The 19,342-nt window shown below is 39.9% G+C and overlaps 1 protein-coding gene and 1 long non-coding RNA gene across 5 annotated transcripts in view; one reads left to right on the top strand and one right to left on the bottom strand.

Annotated features, from left to right (window-relative positions):
- Positions 1 to 12,819, top strand: part of CACNA2D3 (calcium voltage-gated channel auxiliary subunit alpha2delta 3) — an 869,947-nt gene extending 857,128 nt beyond the window's left edge. For all 4 annotated transcript variants that reach the window (XM_074957772.1, XM_074957774.1, XM_074957773.1 and 1 more), the window contains 3 exons: positions 8,504 to 8,619; positions 9,796 to 9,875; positions 12,462 to 12,819. In XM_074957772.1, the coding sequence (XP_074813873.1) occupies positions 8,504 to 8,619; positions 9,796 to 9,875; positions 12,462 to 12,554 (289 nt within the window). In that variant the 3' untranslated portion in view covers positions 12,555 to 12,819. The remainder of the gene's footprint in view (positions 1 to 8,503; positions 8,620 to 9,795; positions 9,876 to 12,461) is intronic.
- LOC141990504 (uncharacterized) overlaps positions 1 to 19,342 on the bottom strand; it is a 61,991-nt gene that overhangs the window by 14,347 nt on the left and 28,302 nt on the right. The window lies entirely within an intron of this gene.

Below are 19,342 nucleotides of genomic sequence, written 5' to 3'. Positions count from 1 at the left end.
AGTTGCTTGTAAAATGCCCCTAAAAAGCTAGTGTGATCTGAAAAGCAATGCATGAAACAGCAATATTCCTGTGATGCACAAGAAGAGAATTCACTTTACTTATGGGCAGTAGGTATACAGAATTTTATTTAAATGAGTCTAATTGATTCCAAAGCTAGTTATATACTCAGGTGCCCCCAGAACGACACAGAAAAATATCTTCCACTCCAGAAGGTGGACTAGAGGAGGGATACAGCTATCTTTAAATTCACACATGTTCTGCAAATATTGTCCTGTTCCATAAGTGTCCTCAGAGACCCATATTCATCATTCAGCTAGGTTCCTTAAACACTTTGTAGCCTCCATACACCCCCCTAAAGGTGGGAGGGAGAGGGGGCTCTGGGAGCAGCAGGACAGCTGCTCTATATTTGTATGTTCCTTCTCCTAAGAGAGCTATGTAAAAGACAGGGATTTTTTTAAAGCTGTTTGGTGTTGTATTACCTCTCCTATATGATTTATGGACCTCATTGGTGGAGAAGGGTCATATAGCACTGGTACTGTCCACCAGCAAATGGCAGCATGGCTGTAAAAAGCCATCAGAAGCCTAAAAAGAATGAGGAGAGAAAGTATTTATGTGCAGGTTTCAGAGTGGTAGCTGTGTTAGTCTGTAAAAACAACGAGGAGTACTTGTGGCACCTTAGAGACTAACAAATTTATTTGGGCATAAGCTTTCGTGGGTTAAAACCCACTTCATCAGATGCATGAAGTGAAAAATACAGTAGGCAGAATATATATACATAGTACATGAAAAGATGAGAGTTGCCTTACCAAGTGGCGGGGTCAGTCTGTCTCATTAGAACTGACCCCCCACTTGGTAAGGCAACTCCCATCTTTTCATGTACTGTGTATATATATTCTGCCTACTGTATTTTCCACTTCATGCATCTGATGAAGTGGGTTTTAGCCCACGAAACCTTATGCCCAAATAAATTTGTTAGTCTCTAAAGTGCCACAAGTACTCCTCGTTGTTTTTATTTATGTGCAGTTGACCAGGAATCCATGGGGTATGGGACCAGGGATTCCTGTGAATCCTGGGCCCGTGTGGTCTATTCTGGCCCTGTCCTCTGTTCATACTGATGTCTGGCCCATTTTCACTCCCATACAAAGTATGCTGCATTGAACATGTAGTTTCCTTAACCACCTGGATTTGTTTGTAGGTATGTGTTCCTCTCCAGTGGCTTTTTAAATGGTAGGAGAACTTGGGGCCTATGAGCTTAGTATGCATTATACATAAGATGCTATAAAGGAACAAACTGAAATGGATTATCTTGCCGGCATGTAAATACAAACTGTTTAATAATAATATTGATTTCCCTTTAGCAGGAGATGTTTTACTTAAACAGTAGAAAGTAAATAACTTAAAGGTTCAATTAGCTTAGCTGGACTGAACACACTTCTTTTTCATATTTGATTTCTAATGAGCTCAATAGTGTCTCTTGTGGTCCACGTATTTTGGGAAAGGAAAGCTGAAGCCTTCTAGTAGTATTGAATCACTTAAAAAAAAAAAACAGCCCACAATGATCATGAGCTATGTTTTGGCCCCTTGTGACTTCAGTAAGTTATCATAAGGCAATGATAAGCAGTGACCAACAGCAGAATCAGGTGAGCCCTTGACTGGTGCACACTGCATGGTTGCCATTCCCAATGAACTAGCCCTTAATCATTACTTTGCAAAACATAGCAGCCTCATATCTAAGGGTGCTGCAAAAGAAAAAGGGCCAAATTCTGCCTTGTTACACATGTGCCCATTTTCCTGAGTGGAATGTTCATGGATGTAATAGAGGCAAATTTTTGTGCACATTAAGCTGTTTGGGACAGGACATGAACCTTATTTTATATTTTGTAAAGCACCCTGTGACATTTATGGTGATTCCAAGTAGCCACCATCTCTACAATGTGAAAATTTTCTTCAGCAATGAGTACATTTCCATTTAGAAATTATGTCCATAAATTAGGATTGTACATAGACATTTAGTAGTGGTAAACAACATGATTAAAAAATTATGTATGCCTGAAAGTAAGAAATTCAGATTTAAATTCTAGCATATCACTTGAAAGTCTTGAAATTCAACCATTAACAGACCCAATGTAGTAGTTCAGATGTCTGCCACAGCTCCATAGCAACACACACACCATATTGAAACTTCAAAGAATGAAGTAAAGTTACTAACTTATTAAAACTGTGTCTTATTAAGATGCCCCTCAAAGCAGCAATTCATAAAATATCATTAAAGATGCAAAACTGCTTGAAATAGATTTTTTTTTTAGTCTCATTCCACTCTTGAAAATGGGTTCATTTTCATGGAAACTTTTACCAAAGTGCATTTTGTGAGCAAAAATTACCTATTTCCAAGCAAAAAATGTGGGTCCATTTTTTTTTTAGCAAAGAACACCCTCTTTTTCTGTTGCCAAAATCGCTTAAAAAAGAAAAACTTAGAGTGTGAAAAAAATCGGTGCATGATTCTGTGAATCAAAATAGTGAATTTCATGCCATTCTGCCTTTGAGCCCTATTTCCTCTTTGGCTAGAGCAAGAAAATAGTTTAGATTTTCTTTTCTCTTGCTCTCCCCCCATTTCCTTTTGAAGTGCTTAACGTCTTCTTTCCCCACCTTTCCTTGTAAAAGCAGAGTGAAGATACACTTCCTCTACAAGGCTGCATTGAGCCTCTGGATCTACACTGTAAATAAACCAAACCAGTTCCACGGTGGATGAAAGATGGGTAGAATGATTACTAAGGTTTCTATTGACTCAATGTGGCTTCAGTATAACAAGGGAGTTCATGATGTTTTATGCATGAAGAAGCGTGTAAGGCTCTCTGTGTGCTAACACTATCAAAACTAATATTCGCTTGTCGTGGATGGCAATTGAGGATGATGATACTGTTGTAAAGCAAAAGTCTCCAACTAAAAGATTTACATTACTTAACTTGAAAAGAGCCTTTCCTCTTTAAACATGAAACATGCACCATAAATATTAAACAGAGATAATCTTTTTGATTGTTAAACCAGTAAAAAAAAATTCAATAAAACCTGTAATCCATCACTGATATTTGGCTCCCATATTGCTGGTGACATAAATGACAGCCTAACCCAGCAGGTGACTCAGAAATACTCTTTGAAATCTAGACTTTGGAGACTCTCTGAGGAGCCCACTTGACAGCTGGCACCATTTTTGTTACTTTGTCAGCAACTTTCTGTATTTTCCTCTACAGCTCATTGGAGATATTTTTGTTGGAGTTTTTTCTCCCTCACAACTAGAGCTTGGCATACACTGCAAAACATTTTGGTTGACTATTTCAGTTTTTAAATGACTTTACTCTGATTGTGTTCATGCACCTTTTTGTATTCTCTGGTCAAGCTATTGAGAGTCACTGGCATGAACGTTCAAAGTGAATGTCAAAGTCACATGAGCATATAACCATGGAAACTGAATTTTAAACTTAGATGCAAGTATTAATTCTGGGAGTGCTTGCATGCTTATCCGGTTTGAGGGTGGAAATGATACCACATGACTTGCTAATCAGTGCAGCTTGAATAGTGAATACCTGCAGAAAATTTGTTTGAGGTCAATCCCATAAGGTTAAAAGACCCCCAAAATCCATGAGATGGTTTTGAATAGCATCAATTGAAAAAAAAAGTCATCTGTTGGTGAATGTTCCACACATAGAAAAGCAGACTAAATTGATCAAACAAATTATTATTCCCAAGTTACTCACTCAGCTTTACTCAACCTACGTTCCTCACCTGGATCTGATGACCACATTCTAATCCTTTGTTTATGGCTGGTAAAGACACACATTCAGCATTGCAGCTTCATTTCAGGATTAGGTTAGAGAATTGTGGGGGAGAAAATTTTGTTTGAAGCACACACACAAAAACAAATGGGTAAAGAAAGATAAATTAAAGGTTATCTCACTAAATCGAAAACTTCTATCTTCATTTTCTACAAGTCTATATTGGATGAATTTACTGCCTGTGATAGACAACATGTATTAAGTTTCCTCAAGGAAAAAATATCTTAGTAGCTTCAGGAGTGCATGCATAAGCATTGCATTAGCTGTTTTTATCATAGGAAGCTTGAATTCAAATATGCCCCATTTGAAAAAAGCATTCAGATTCAGAACATTGAAGTAATTAGGACGTAAGCACATATTTAAAGTTCAGTTCACACGTGCTTCAATACTATTCTGAACAGGAATGGATTTAAGGATCTGTTCAAGGGCTTTCCTGCGTCAGGGCCATGCTGAAGAAGCAAAGCTTAATTTGAATGCACCCGTAGAGTGGTGCAAATAGTCCAGCTGTGCCATCTTGCAAGGTGTTTGTCACTCACCAGTTGCTGTGGAACAGACTAGTTGGGCTGTGAGGTGCAGCAATAGGCAAAGAGGTTTAAGCAAAGGCTTACCGCCTTTGGAGGAGGATAGATACATCTTCGGAGTTAGGTGCCACAGTGCCAAGCAGTTAAAAACACCTAAGATAGACAGAGATGCATCCTATTTATACTATGGAATTATCACATCATTCACTGTTGAGAGCTGGTGCTGGACTGAGAACGGAACCAGATCAATATGTTGTCAGTGGGAGCAGTGTGACAGACAGCGGCGTATTATTCCCTACGCCGACAAGGCCTAGGCCTACGGCGGCAAATGTGCAGGGATGGCAAATTTATAATAGCCATAGCAGCTGACTTTACCCGGCGCTGGTGGGTGCTTGCGCCCCCCTTCCCCAACTCCACACCTTCCCCGCCCCCTATTCCAAACCCTTCCCCAAATCCCTGGCTCCACCTGCTCACTCAGGCGCGCCGCATTTCTCCTCCTTCCCCCTTCCTCCCAGGCTTGCCGCACGAAAGCGCTGGGAGGGAGGAGAAGCGGAGCAGCAGTGCAGTCAGGGGAGGAGGCAGAGCGGAGGTGAGCTGGGGGCACGGGGAGGGCCGCAGCAAGTAGCCCGGGGCGGGGGCAGAGGAACCGCTTCCCGCCCCAGCTCACCTCCACTCCACTGCCGCTCCTCCCCTTGGCGCGCCACCGCTCGGCTTCTCCCCCCTTCCACCTAGGCTTGCCTCAGGAAACAGCTACCAGTGGATTCGAACGAATTTGTACAAAAACTAAAACAAGTTCATATGGGGCAGGGGGCGGCAATTATTTCAGGGCCTAGGGGCGGCAAAATAATTAATCCCCCACTGGTGACAGACTAACCTTAATACTCGATACCTTGTAAAGATATAATATATATTAATATATAACGTTTCAGATTAACCTAATACTGGGTACCTTGTAAATATATTGCATAGAGTTTCTTTCAGTTCAGACATATACATGAATACACCAAATTACCAGGTCCAACAGTATTCCTAAGTAAAGCTAAGGGGGAAATGTGTTTCTCATCCACAAAAATGTTTGAGTTTTCAAAACATTTTCCCATTCTACAGTGGGACAAAATCAGGACTTGTCAAAGTTGGTTTTTTTGGGGGGGTGGGGGGGAGGGAGTGGAGGACAGACAGACTAGACACATATACACACACACCAGAAGAGCCAATAGCCTGGTGGTTAGGGATGGGAGAGTGAGGTTCAAGTCCCCACTCTGCCTGATTCAGAGCAGGGACTTGAATCTGGTTCTCCCAGGTGGGTTCCCTAACCACCAGGCTATTAACCATCTGGCCTGGCTCTCTGGTTTTGACCAGAAAATTCCATCCTAGACCCAAGAAACTTTTCTCAACAAAAGTTTAGACAAAACTGGCATGTTCCTCTGAAACATTTCAGTTTCAGCAACTTGGCATTTTCCAACAAAAAGTATTAATGTCAAAAAAATTCCCAACCAGCTCCATCCTTAAGTGTCTTTTGTTCCTAACAGTCTTTACAGCTTCTGACTTTCTAGAGAAGCAACTCATGTAGAAATCTACTCAGGACCATGGCTACCAGCTGTAGGCTCACTTTTGCCTTAAAGCTCTTCCTGCTTTATTTCTACTAGCTGAAGTTACAGGAAAAGTTCAGGAATTTTTTTAAAACAAGCAATATTCTCTACTGCACAGTCATTATAACACCCCAGAGGAGGAAGAAATAAATGGCAAATATGTCCACCTTTCATGAAATGTCAACTGTAAGCCCCAACTGCCCTGGACATAAGATGCATGTTTTCCTACAGGTCTAAGAGTCCCTGGGAGGGCTTCAAAATGGGGGCAATCCACAAAAGAAATTTGAGATTCAGAAGGAGAACTCAAGTTGGACAAAGCAGTGACGCCCCCTTCCCGCCAAAACAGAGTTATTCAAATGAACAGTAATGATATCAACACTTTTGAGTACCTGCTTTCAGATTTTTTTTGAGCCAATTTTACAGATATAATAATATAAATATTGTTTCCAGAAAACATAGGACTGGGTTGTTTCAGTTCCTGGAATGGATAAACTGGGAAATTGCATTTTTCCTCCTTTGGGATTGCATTTATTTAAAACTTTCTGAGCTATTCATGCATATAAAATTTTGCTGTTATTTTCTGTGAAAGAATTTTCCTCCTTTCCTTTTATTGGCCCCATTTCTTTCACACACAAAGCCACAGATGCTCCATTACAATGATGTCAGCCTTGCTACATGCTCCAGCTGTTTAGGTGCATTTATAAAGTTCAGTCCTGTACATTATGCCATAAATGTATATTTCGTGTATAAACATAAAGCTAACATATTGCAGATCTCTCTAAGTGTAACTTTAATGGAGGTTCAGTGAGTTTTAAAAATATTGAAAAGTGTTTAATCTTTCCGTTGGCAATATTTTTATAGCAGGTTTTCCAATTATTCTTTTCTCAAGCTAGGTTCAAAGATTTTTTCCCCCCTTGTATTTCATCTTCTGTGATTTTTGGAAAAGCAGAGAGGTTTTTTTAGTAAGACAATATGTATTTTAAATAGAGACGTCTGAGTGAAAATATGCTTCTGTCCACATCTACTCATGTCCAAGCCCTCATTACCTTCATGCATGCTCACCAGTTCACCATGCCGAAAAACCTCATGTCTAGATGTGCCAACTTTCAAAGATGTTACATGTCACAAGATGTTGTTACATTGACCTGATGTATAAATACTGACATGGGTAAATTAAATCCGGGTCCAAACTATAAAGGTCTTGTCTTGTGTCCTAAATTTCAGAATAGGGGGTGAACTGTGCCCACCAGGCACAGTCTTGAGTAGGGTCATTCTGATGCAGCCCCACCCCTGTTGCCTCAGATTGTCTTGCCGTGTGCAATTTGTTCCACCCCTGTAAACCACAGGCTCTGGCTTCTCCCCGTCTCCCCTCCCCCTGTGGAGATGCACGGAGGGTCAAATCCAATTCCCACTGAAATCAGACTCATTTTTGGCTTCAGTGGGAGTTTACTCATGCTGAGAAGGAACATGCACTGCACTTGAGTGTAGTGTTTCTTATATTTATTAGCAGTGTTGCTTTGTTCTCATGTCTGAATTTCATGTACATCTTGTTGTCATAATTTAACTGAGGTGCTGCATATACAGTAAGTTTTCTAGTTGATTACCAAATACACCTCCTGACTCATAAATATTTGAGGCATAATCTTGGTTCCACTGGCTTGGCAATATAATGACTCTCAGCAGGACAAGATGTCTGCTAGCTAGGATCCTGTTCCTTAATTCATGCTGTTTAATGCAAGATCAGTGGTGAATAAAACCACCCATAATTTGATGACCGTGCAGTCCCTGACTTTGAATGTATATTGGCAGACTTTGCTTAGCACAGTAATTATGCAAAATCCCGGGCAGTTAGTATCTACTTGAAGTATCCTAATAGTAAATATATAAGCCAGGATTCAATGTGGAGCAAAAATTCAAGAACATAAAATAAATCCACAAATACACTTGACTCCTGAGACCCTAGGGGTAGGAGATGGGCATGAGCAGAAATCCAATTGCTGTGCTCTCAGGCCATCCCTACTGATCCATTTTGTACCAGCCTATTCATAACTGAGGCAGAGCCCCCTACGTAGGGGCAGTGATTAATTTGTAATGAAAGACGTGCTCGGGCTCAAGCAATTAGGTGCCAGGACTCAAACAATTTTTTTACATTCATAACTCATGCAGGAAGCCCTGAGGTGCTGGGGCTATGAACCTCCAAGCCTAGAGGTGCCAGGGCTCAGCCCTGGCACAAATTAAGCTCTGTGTAGGGGACCTTCTATGCAGCTGCTCCCCTCAATGTTCATACCTTAGAAGGGCACCACAGAGTTTATAAGGTGAGGAGAGCCTTGCACACACAGACTTCTCTGTCTGTGAATGACTTTCAGTAAAAGCTATATTTATTGATCTGCACATGTTGTGTCTAGTTTATTATTATCATTATTATTATTATTTATTATTATTGTTAAGTATTTTTTGTTTTATTGACATATTAAAATGCCCTTACCAAAAGCCTGTTGCTAAGAAATGTGATCATGTACAATAGAAAATGTTACCATTCATTACTGACTCTTAAATTTACAGGTCCTTTGTCATCCAGCAAATCCCAAGCAGCAATCTCTTCATGGTGGTAGTAGATAATGAATGCAACTGTGAGTCTATCTTGCCAATTACCATGGAACCCATAGAAATAAGGTATATCCTTTATTTTGAAGATTGTAAGAGGGAGACTCAAAGTGCAAATATTGAATTTTACCCTGTGTGATTTATGAGCCTAACAGAGAGATCCTCAGCTGTTGTAAACTGTCATGGCCCATTGAAGGCAAGACAGCTGAGGATCTACTCCTTGGGCCTGGTCTACACAGGGGGGAAAGGAGGGATCGATCTAAGTTACGCAACTTCAGCTACATGAATAACGTAGCTGAAGTTGATGTACTTAGACCTACTCACTGCGGTGTCTTCGCTGCGGTGAGTCGACTGCTGCTGCTCCCCCATCAACTCTGCCTGCGCCTCTCATGGTGGTGGAGTACAGGAGTTGACGGGAGAGTGCTCAGGGGTCGATTTATCGTGTCTAGACTAGACATGATAAATCGACCCCCACTGGATCAATAGCTGCCTGCTGATCCGGCGGGTAGTATAGACATACTTTAACTCTCATTTTCCAAAGTGACTTATGCATTTAAGAGCCTAAGTCCCATTGAAAGTCAATGAGAGTTGTCCATCTAACTCACTTAAGTGCTCTGTAAGGCCTACCTGCATATTTAGGCACATAAACATCTCTGTAAAATTGGCCTTAAGTGCTTAAGTCACTTCTGAAAATAGGACATAGCCTCCTAAATCTTTGGTGCTTTTGAAAATTGTACCCATATTGCCAAAGAAAACAGTTTAAACATGGATATCTCCTGTATTATAATGTAATATATAATATTTTCCTTAACTTTGTATTTTAGGGCTGTATTGCTACGCTGAAAGGTATCACTTTGTGTTCTGAAAATATAAAAAATAGATTCTGTAACAAAGTAAATTGGTAACTTAATTTGTAGTCTAAACACCATCTTGTTTCATTGCCACACTAGAGTTTGGGGTTTGTTTCTTCTCATAAATAGGAATTCACCAAAAAGAATCTGCAGTATATTTTTGTTGCTGAGTGATAGAACTGTCAAAGGACCATTTGGTCATGTTAAGTGCCAATGGGAACAACACTGGGAAGAACAACAATAGAATTATGACCTACTTCTTTTGTTGATTGGTTGGATTTTGGAGGAGTGGGAGGAGGAAGGGATGGATGGAAGGACTTCATTTCAAATCCATTCAAACAAACTTTGAATATTTAAATGCAATGATCATAAGATCTTTCCTTAACTACTGTGAACATAATGAATCCCTTAAATGTGAACGTTTAAAATCTCAGAAGATTAGAAGACGTCCAGAATCTTGTCATGGATTTCATCCTGAAGTAAGTTTTAATAATTTTTTCCCCCTCTATGGTAAATATTTTTTCTAGAGTAGGTATTAGACAACTGTCTTCTAGTGTGAAAAGCAACTAAATATTCTGGACATTCTGAACGTAGTAGTAAAGGGAAGTTTCTACATGATTGCAAGCAATGCGGAAATTGTCTAGTGAGCTTGTACTCCATTTCACGATTAAGTGCTGTGTTTGCGTATCACGGCACATCATGTAAGAGGCAGAGGCATGATCTGAGTGCAGAATTGGCATCCAGGAACTTCTGAGATCTTATTCTGGGTCTAACACTGACCGCAAGATTCCTTCCATGTGTTCCTTTCTGAAACCAAGCCACTTGGCCATGGGACAGGATTTGATCTCTACATGAGTAAATAACGTCAGCATTTCAATTGTCATACTGGTAATTTTGTGATTTGTTGATTTGTTTATCTGGGACTCCGACACAGTGCTTTTAAGATGCTACACAAGTGCTACATACTTTATGAGCTCAAATATCCACTCTGGAAAGGCACAGAAAGGAAGTGACTTGCCCAAGGTCACCCAAAGCCAAGAGTAGCTTTCTGATCATCTTTATTTTTCTGTGCTTTGATTACACAAATTTTGATTACACAAAATCTGCCATCTACTGCTTTAATAAATATCCATTCTTCGCCATGAATCTTAATAAGAACAGGAGTACTTGTGGCACCTTAGAGACTAACAAATTTATTTGAGCATAAGCTTTTGTGGGCTAAAACCCACTTCATCGGATGCATGCAGTGGAAAATACAGTAGGAAGATTTTATATACACAGAGAACATGAAAGAATGGGTGTTACCATACACACTGTAACGAGAGTGATCAGTTAAGGTGAGCTATTACCAGCAAAAGAGAAAAAAAACCTTTTGTAGTGATAATCAAGATGGGCAATTTTCAGCAATTGACAAGAACGTGTGAGTAAAAGTAGGGGGGAAAAATAAACATGGGGAAATAGTTTTACTTTGTGTAATGAAACATTCACTCCCAGTCTTTATTCAAGCCTAATTAAATGGTGTCCAATTAACAAATTAATTCCAATTCAGCAGTCTCTCATTGGAGTCTGTTTTTGAAGTTTTGTTGTTGTAATATTGTGACTTTTAGGTCTGTAATCAAGTGACCAGAGAGATTGAAGTGTTCTCCAACTGGTTTTTGAATGTTATAATTCTTGTGGTCTAATTCGTGTCCATTTATTCTTTTACGTAGAGACTGTCCAGTTTGGCCAATGTACATGGCAGAGGGGCATTGCTGGCACATGATGGCATATATCACATTCGTGGATGTGCAGGTGAACAAGCCTCTGATAGTGTGGCTGATGTGATTAGGCCCTATGATGGTGTCCCCTGAATAGATCTGTGGACACAGTTGGCAACGGGCTTTGTTGCAAGGATAGGTTCCTGGGTTAGTGTTTTTGTTGTGTGGTGTGTGGTTGCTGATGAGTATTTGCTTCAGGTTGGGGGGCTGCCTGTAAGCAAGGACTGGCCTGTCTCCCAAGATCTGTGAGAGTGATGGGTCGTCCTTCAGGATAAGTTGTAGATCCTTGATGATGCGTTGGAGAGGTTTTAGTTGGGGGCTGACGATGACGGCTAGTGGCGTTCTGTTATTTTCTTTGTTGGGCCTGTCCTGTAGTAGGTGACTTCTGGGTACTCATCTGGCTCTGTCACTCTGTTTCTTCACTTCAGCAGGTGTGTATTGTAGTTGTAAGAATGCTTGATAGAGATCTTGTAGGTGTTTGTCTCTGTCTGAGGGGTTGGAGGGAATGCGGTTGTATCGTACAGCTTGGCTGCAGACAATGGATCGTGTGGTGTGGTCTGGATGAAAGCTGGAGGCATGTAGGTAAGTATAGCGGTCAGTAGGTTTCTGGTATAGGGTGGTGTTTATGTGACCATCACTTATTACCACTGTAGTGTCCAGGAAGTGGATCTCTTGTGTGGACTGGTCCAGGCTGAAGTTGATGGTGGGATGGAAATTGTTGAAATCATGGTGGAATTCCTCAAGGGCTTCTTTTCCATGGGTCCAGATGATGAAGATGTCATCAATGTAGCGCAAGTAGACTCCAATGAGAGACTGCTGAGTTGGAATTAATTTGCAAACTGGACACCATTAAATTAGGCTTGAATAAAGACTGGGAGTGAATGTGTCATTACACAAAGTAAAACTATTTCCCCATGTTTATTCCCCCACGCCCACCCCCCGTTCCTCACATGTTCTTTTCAACTGCTGGAAATGGCCCATCTTGATTATCACTACAAAAGGTTTTTTTTCTCTTTTGCTGGTAATAGCTCACCTTAACTGATCACTCTCGTTACAGTGTGTATGGTAACACCCATTCTTTCATGTTCTCTGTGTATATAAAATCTTCCTACTGTATTTTCCACTGCATGCATCCGATGAAGTGGGTTTTAGCCCATGAAAGCTTTTGCTCAAATAAATTTGTTAGTCTCTAAGGTGCCACAAGTACTCCTGTTCTTTTTGCAGATACAGACTAACACGGCTGCTACTCTGAAACCTGTCATGAATCTTAATGTTTTTGTCTTAATTCTTCTTTGTTCTTTTCTTTAGGAGAATGCAAGAGAATGTGGGGGTGTTCTAGGCCTTAGTGCTAAACCTACTCTTGTTCTTCTTCCACTGCTTTTGGCAATTTTCTCAAGGTGACGTTGACTGATGTCTTCACTTGGCATGCTAAATACATGGATAAACTGTGAACTGAGAAATGGTGCAACATAGAAGACAAGAAATATAGTCAAAACATCAGCATTTCATGATTTTAAACTGTTGATGAGATAAAGATATGTTGAAAAAGGTTTATCTTTTTACTTTGCAAGTCATGCAAATGTGAATTTGCCATATGATAGTCACAATTCATCAAAAAAGGACTTTAACAGATATACACAGGTGTCCATTACTTTCTGCTTTGTCCCATTGAAACCAATTTAAAACTGTGTACTTTTTAAATAAAGTATATTAAAATCATAATTTCATTGTGTATTTTTTTAAATATAGCAACTAAATATTTTCCCTGAACTAGTAATTGGAACATAATAAAACAGGTAAGGGGATATTTCACGTGTGTAGGCTTTGTTAAACTATTTCTGAGATAATGGGAAACTAGAGGATAACACATACCTAATTTTTTGTAATAAAGGCTGAGTGACTTATATTATTAACCAAGTCAATGGAACGTAAGCACGTCCTTCAAATTGCACATGTGGTTCAGTTATTTTGCTCACCTGGGACACAGATAACATTCTCTGATGATTTACAGTGAAACTGGAGCTTTTTTAACACAGATATAAAGAAAATCCTACGACATTAGGAGTGTGAGCCGAAGCCCATTGAAGTCTTTCTATTAACGTCCACAGGTTTTGAATCTGGTTCTTTAGTAATATGTATCACAAGTGGCAGAATTCAATAGTTAACACTTTTTAAAAGATATGGAGATGTCTCACATTTACAAATGTAATTGACTTAAAAGAGGAGGTGACGATGGTAATACATTAGCACTTACATTCTGCGCCTCAGCTTCAAAATGCTTTTTTACATATATTAACTGTGGGATACTTAGGTCAAGTTCCCTGTGGTGAAATGGAGAGACAGAGAAGTTGTGACGTGCCCAAGTCACAGGGTGAGTCAGGGGCAGCAAGGAGTCAGGATTCCTTTGTCCTAATGCCTTGTTTATGCCTCAGTCAGGATCACACTACCTCACACCTATAACTGGAAATCAGATTGAGAAAAAAAAAGTTACCCAAGACTTAGATATCTTTGTATGCCTTACTTAGAAATGTACAGGGCCGGATTTCCAGTGAGGCACAGTAGGCACATACTTAGGGTGGACTTACCTCTCTAAAACTGTACGACACGAAGGTCAGCTGTAGGCAGATGTGTGTGGGTGTGTGCTGAAGATGCTGTGCCTAGGGGCGCATAAGATGTAAATCCAGCCCTGGAAACGAATCAATCTGAATAGTTACAATATTTCATTCAGGAGCTGGATCCCAGAGTAAATGCTGCCTAATATGATGAGACCACAATTTAACATATTAAAAAATTTTATCATTTGGTAGCAGAGGGAGGCTGACAGTAAGTACAGTTAAAAAAAAGGCTTAGAGCTTTTTCTAGACAAAAAGAGATGCTTATAAATCCCTGAAGTATTGGCACCTTGCCCCTTTCAATTTACTAGTAACGTTTTGATTGTAAATATGATGGCTGAGGAGCTTGATCCTGGAAAGACAAGAACAGGAATCCAAAGCATGATTGGTCTTTGGAGCGTTCTGTATAAATGCAATGAATCTTATCAAGGAAATGACATCATTAAAACTTTACCACTAAAAATACACTATATTAGCTTTATGATTAAATACTATGGTTCTAAATTTGGTGAGAGAATTTTCCCACTAGGAAGTAAAAGAAAGCCATCTTCCCTTTGAACAAATACTGAATGTAATGTCTGTCTCTCATGATAAGAACAGAGAGGCTGTGTGTATGCTAGAAAAGGGTTGTCTCTCAAATGATACAACCAAGACAAAGGCTCGTAAAACAAAACTTTTTCTTGGTGGTTGTGGTTAGTTACTATGAATGTGTTAAGAACTAAAATGAAATTTAGAGTATGGGTATGAAAAAATCCCCAGTTCAGACAGTTTTCCTGTAAGTGGAAAGGGAAGCTGGAATCTTTCTAGTTAATTATTTTGAGTGTAATCCTAGCTGATGCTAGAAATGGCTATTGCTTTTACAAAGAAAGGATCTTAAGAAAAGAACTAAATGAGCGAATTGATTTCCTGCTGAACCAAGGTGAACACTCCTAATAATAATTCATTGTTAATTATGGAAAGTAGCAGACTAGTTTCATATTCAGGAAAGCACTGAAGGAATAAGAAAGATTAAAATATGGGCATGTTAAATGAATATTGCTCAGAAGAACGAGACAGCTCATTTTATTTCTCTATTGAGTTAGTCAAAATTATAAAGATCTAGTTCATTAATGTGTATCAAACCAAATACTATGCAGAACAGCATAATCCAAAGAAAAGAACTGCTGCCTGTAATGTGATGTTTCATCCAAGAGGGCTGCTAGTGACGACATTTTTAAAGTGTTGGGTAAGTTCCTTTAGAACTTGGTTGTTTTCCGGTGTGGGGTTTATCTAGTTCTACTATCTACTGGTTTGGTAGTGCAGTTTCTCATTTCTGTCTTCAGACTTAAGGTTCCCTAACTGATTATATTCCTTATATTCAACTGAAATTTAGATTTATAAAATGCTCTATAGGAACTTATTCTATATTCTAGGCATCATTCATGGGAGCATGGCACAGCTGAGGGGCAGATTGGTAATATATTGTGTGGTCCTTAACTGCATGAAGCCACTGGCCCAAAGACCCTGAGTTGACATTCAGAGATGCTGAAGAGGAGCTGGACTGCAAACCAATAACATGTTGCAGGTGACAAAGGATAAAGTAATTCCATCTCCCCACCAGTCCATTGTTACTGCCCCCCATGTCGGCCTTGTGAAGGAGTAAATTTCACCTATGCTGAATAAAAGGGTCAATCCTTTAGCAGTACCAGTCTCAGCATGCCCTATTGCTGTCAATGGGATAAACACTAGAAAATATTATGCCATCTTCTAAAAGACACTGTGATATTATGATGATGGATGCTGTATGAACAACTGGATGGATGGATGGATGGATGGATAAAATCCAGTGGATAAACACTGTTCTTCATGCAACTTGCAGTACCTGAAAAATCATACAAGACCTGATCCAACCCCCAGCTAAGTCAATAGAAATATGTGTATGTACATTAATATATACAGATGCAAACTGAGAAACTGTATATATATTTAATAAACTGGAAACACAGATATAAATCTACATTTTTATCATCCTGAAACCTGAGGCTAGATCCAAATACAACCATGATAATATCACTATATGTTTCTACACAGTAATAGGCATCGCTGCAGGATTCTGTTGCTATTTTTCTTGGTAATGGCATTGATTTCAGACTTATTAACCCCAGCTGCCTATTTTCCCTTTAATCTTGATACAGAGAAAACTACTTTGGTGCTCAGGACCAGACTTGAACGCACCATTTTCTAATAGTTTGTGTGGGAAAATAGTCTGCTTATAGTTGTCACTCCTGCAAACACTCCTTTAAACCGTATAAGCCATAGCCCGAGGGGGATTCTGCAGCTGTGCCATCTCCTCTTGTTGTTTCTGTGACACTGAGACAGCCCAACCCACTGCCAGGACCAATTCTGCAACATATATGTTAGGCAAAACAGGTGGTTGCCTAGGGCAGGAAGATATTAAAGGCTGCAATGATTGTTTCATTGTGTAAGTGGCTACAAGGGACATTTCTGTATTCGGCTGGTAGTGAAATCCCTAGAACAAGGCACTGGCCTTTTGAGCCCTTTGGTTTCAGAAGACAAGGTGGAAGCTTGTGTTAGAGGGCTTAGGTGGAAGCAGTTCTAGTTGTTTCCCTTTCTCTCTTAAGTCCTTTAGGGTCTCCCTAGGCCATTTATACTTTGCCCTTTTCTGTCCCTTAGAAATGGGAACCATGAGAATTGTATGAGCCTTGTCTACATTGTCCACTCATTCTCCATTAAGAAAGACACATACAAAACAACTATTTGAAAGCTTTCCCCGGAAAAAAAATTACAAAGAACTCCCCCCCGCCCCCAACTCTGTGAAAATATTAGGTGGTTGACCTTAAGTTTTCCTGCTTAATTACACTGTTTCCTAAACCTTCCTTCCAAGACACCTGATTGAGCACCACCTTTGTCCTAGTTTTTACCAATGGGTCTGACTGTTCCTGGCCGTGCTGGTAAAATTCAGGTCACAAATTGGGAATTATTCTTTGACCTTTAGCGGCTCATTCTTTGCTGTGCTTGTACTTGTTATTTTGGGGCAGTGACATTAGCTTATTCTGGTGGAAATGAATATTTTTCTTAGGTGAAAATTAATTGAACTTTCACCTGTGGAAGGTGCTGGGATTTTCTAATACCCAGAAAATTGCTGACAAGTCAAATATCCATGCAGCTGAATAGCAAAGTTACAACTAGGCACCCCTCTTCAATGGTTCAAAATTCAGGTGGTACAGATAAATACCCGAAAATTCATATACCTATCTGAGCTATATCTAAATTGTCCACAAAGGCTCTCTCTCCCCAACAAGCCCAACTCCCCTGTATTTTTTATGAATGAGACACTGGGAGCCTGTCTCTTCCCAAATCAAGTCTACTTAGAGGAATCTAAAAAAGGCATTTGTGACAATCATGCTGGGGATCTGAACTCCATACAGAAGGGGAGAAAACTTTATCTGGGGATACGTTTCAGAAGAATCCCTTTTCAACAGTTTACTGGACTACAAAAAGAAGGGGTGACAAATGGAACAGTACCTTCTGATTCTGTAAACATTGGACCTCTTGCCTGGAGGGGTGGAGATGCTGGTGGCTTCATGTAAGTGAGAAACCATGTTAGGCAAAGACATAACTTGCTAGAATTAAGTTTTAGGCAATAGAGAGTGTGCTATTTTTGTAATCCTTTATGATTGCTTTTATTCTTGCACGGTATTCCTTAAATCTGTGTTCTTTTATTAGTACACTTATTCTTTGTTTTCCTATAAACCATCTCAGTGCTGTGTATTGAGGTAAAAAGTGTGTCCTCGGTGAGCTAACAGGCTGGTGTGTATTCTGGCTCTCTGGGGACAGTGGTCTTAATAATTTCTGTGAGTGACTAGTGAAAGTTCTGGACACTGCAGAGAGACATCTCTGAGGTACTCAGGAACTGGGGTTCACTGACTGTTACCTGCAAAGCAAGGTTAAGACTGTCAGAGTTTTGAAGAGTTTGCCGGTGAAGCAGATAGACTGGTGTGGCATGGAGCTTGCTCACAGTCTAAGCTCCAGCAAAGCTCTGTCTTATTAGGGCAGAGAGGTAACATAGTGGCTTACAGGTTTCAGAGTAACAGCCGTGTTAGTCTGTATTCGCAAAAAGAAAAGGAGTACTTGTGGCACCTTAGAGACTAACCAATTTATTTGAGCATAAGCTTTCGTGAGCTACAGCTCACTTCATCGGATGGCTTACAGTGTTGGGTTCCCAGAGGAGAGCGTCACAGCATTGTTACTGAGGACAAGACATTTAAAGCATCAGTTGCATGTATGATGGAACTAACTGACAGCCTTCATTGATAAATACATGCAATTTTGAGTTTAGAATAAATTTGAGCTGTTTGCCTTTTATCAAAAGTGGCATTATTTTATCTGGAATTTTTGGCTGGGATTTTTGAAAGCACTCAGCACTGGCCTAGCTTCCATTTAAAGTAATGGTAAATCTCCCACTGACTTTAATGGAGAAGTAGATTTAGGTCTGTAACCACTTTTGAAAATTTCCCCAGTAATGGTTTCAGTTCAAGAACTCTAGAGATCCATCTTAAGGAAAATAACTGATAGCTATATTACAGGTCAGGAAACAGTTATTGTTGGCAGTATTTCTCAGAAACATTAACAGTAAAAATTAGACCCTAAACAGTTGTAGTTAGATTCGAAAGGATTAATCAGATTATCAGCTTTAAAGATTTGTAAGTGTTCTCTACAATATTAGTGCTGCTTGAAATTAAAGTGAGGGGGAAAACGGCATTATATTATAGTGATACCCTAAAGTTCTTTCCTTACGATGCATGCTAAATGTGAAACTACTGAGGTTTCATTTACTGTTTTTAATTTAAAAAAGATGTTGTTCGGTAAGCAGGTTAACAGAATTGTTTAAGAGGTTGGTAGTTGAATTTTGAAAATGTTGAGACTTGGTCTACACTTGAAAGTTATATCAGCATAGGTATATCGGTTGGGGTGTGAAAAAACCACACCCCAACCACCCTAGCTATGCTGCCATAACCCCCTGTGTAGGTGCCTGTATGTCAACTGACGAGTGCTTCCATCAACATAGCTAATGCCATTGGTAGAGGTGATATTCCTTCCAGATAGAAAAACCCCTTTCTTTTGGTGTAAGAGGTGCCTACACTACTGAGCTATGCTGGCATAGTTATACTGGTATATCTCCATAGTATAGGCACAGGCCAGGTCGACACCAAAAAGTTAGGTCTATCCAGCTATATCTCTCAGGGGTGTGAAAAAGCCATACCCCTGAGCGATGTAGTTAAGCTGACCTAACCCCAGTGTAGACAGTACTAGGTCAACGGAAGAATTCTTCTGTCAACCTAGCTCCTGCCTCTCGGGGAAGGGGATTAACTACCGTGATGAGAGAACCCTTCCTGTCACAAATATTAAATTTACTAGGAAGATAAACAACACAAAGGTGACTGTATTAACTGTGCTATTCCTTAACATATTTAATTAAAGACTCATTTTTTTTGCTTTAAATGAAGGTGACTCAGAATTTCCAGTCTGTCACATGAGAGTGCCGCAGAATTCAGGGCCCTAGATATGGAGGTTAAA

The sequence above is a fragment of the Natator depressus genome, chromosome 7 (genome assembly GCF_965152275.1).
Source record: "Natator depressus isolate rNatDep1 chromosome 7, rNatDep2.hap1, whole genome shotgun sequence".
NCBI lineage: Eukaryota > Metazoa > Chordata > Testudines > Cheloniidae > Natator > Natator depressus.
Note: the sequence above shows the minus strand (reverse complement) of the source record. Positions and strands in the feature narration are given on the sequence as shown.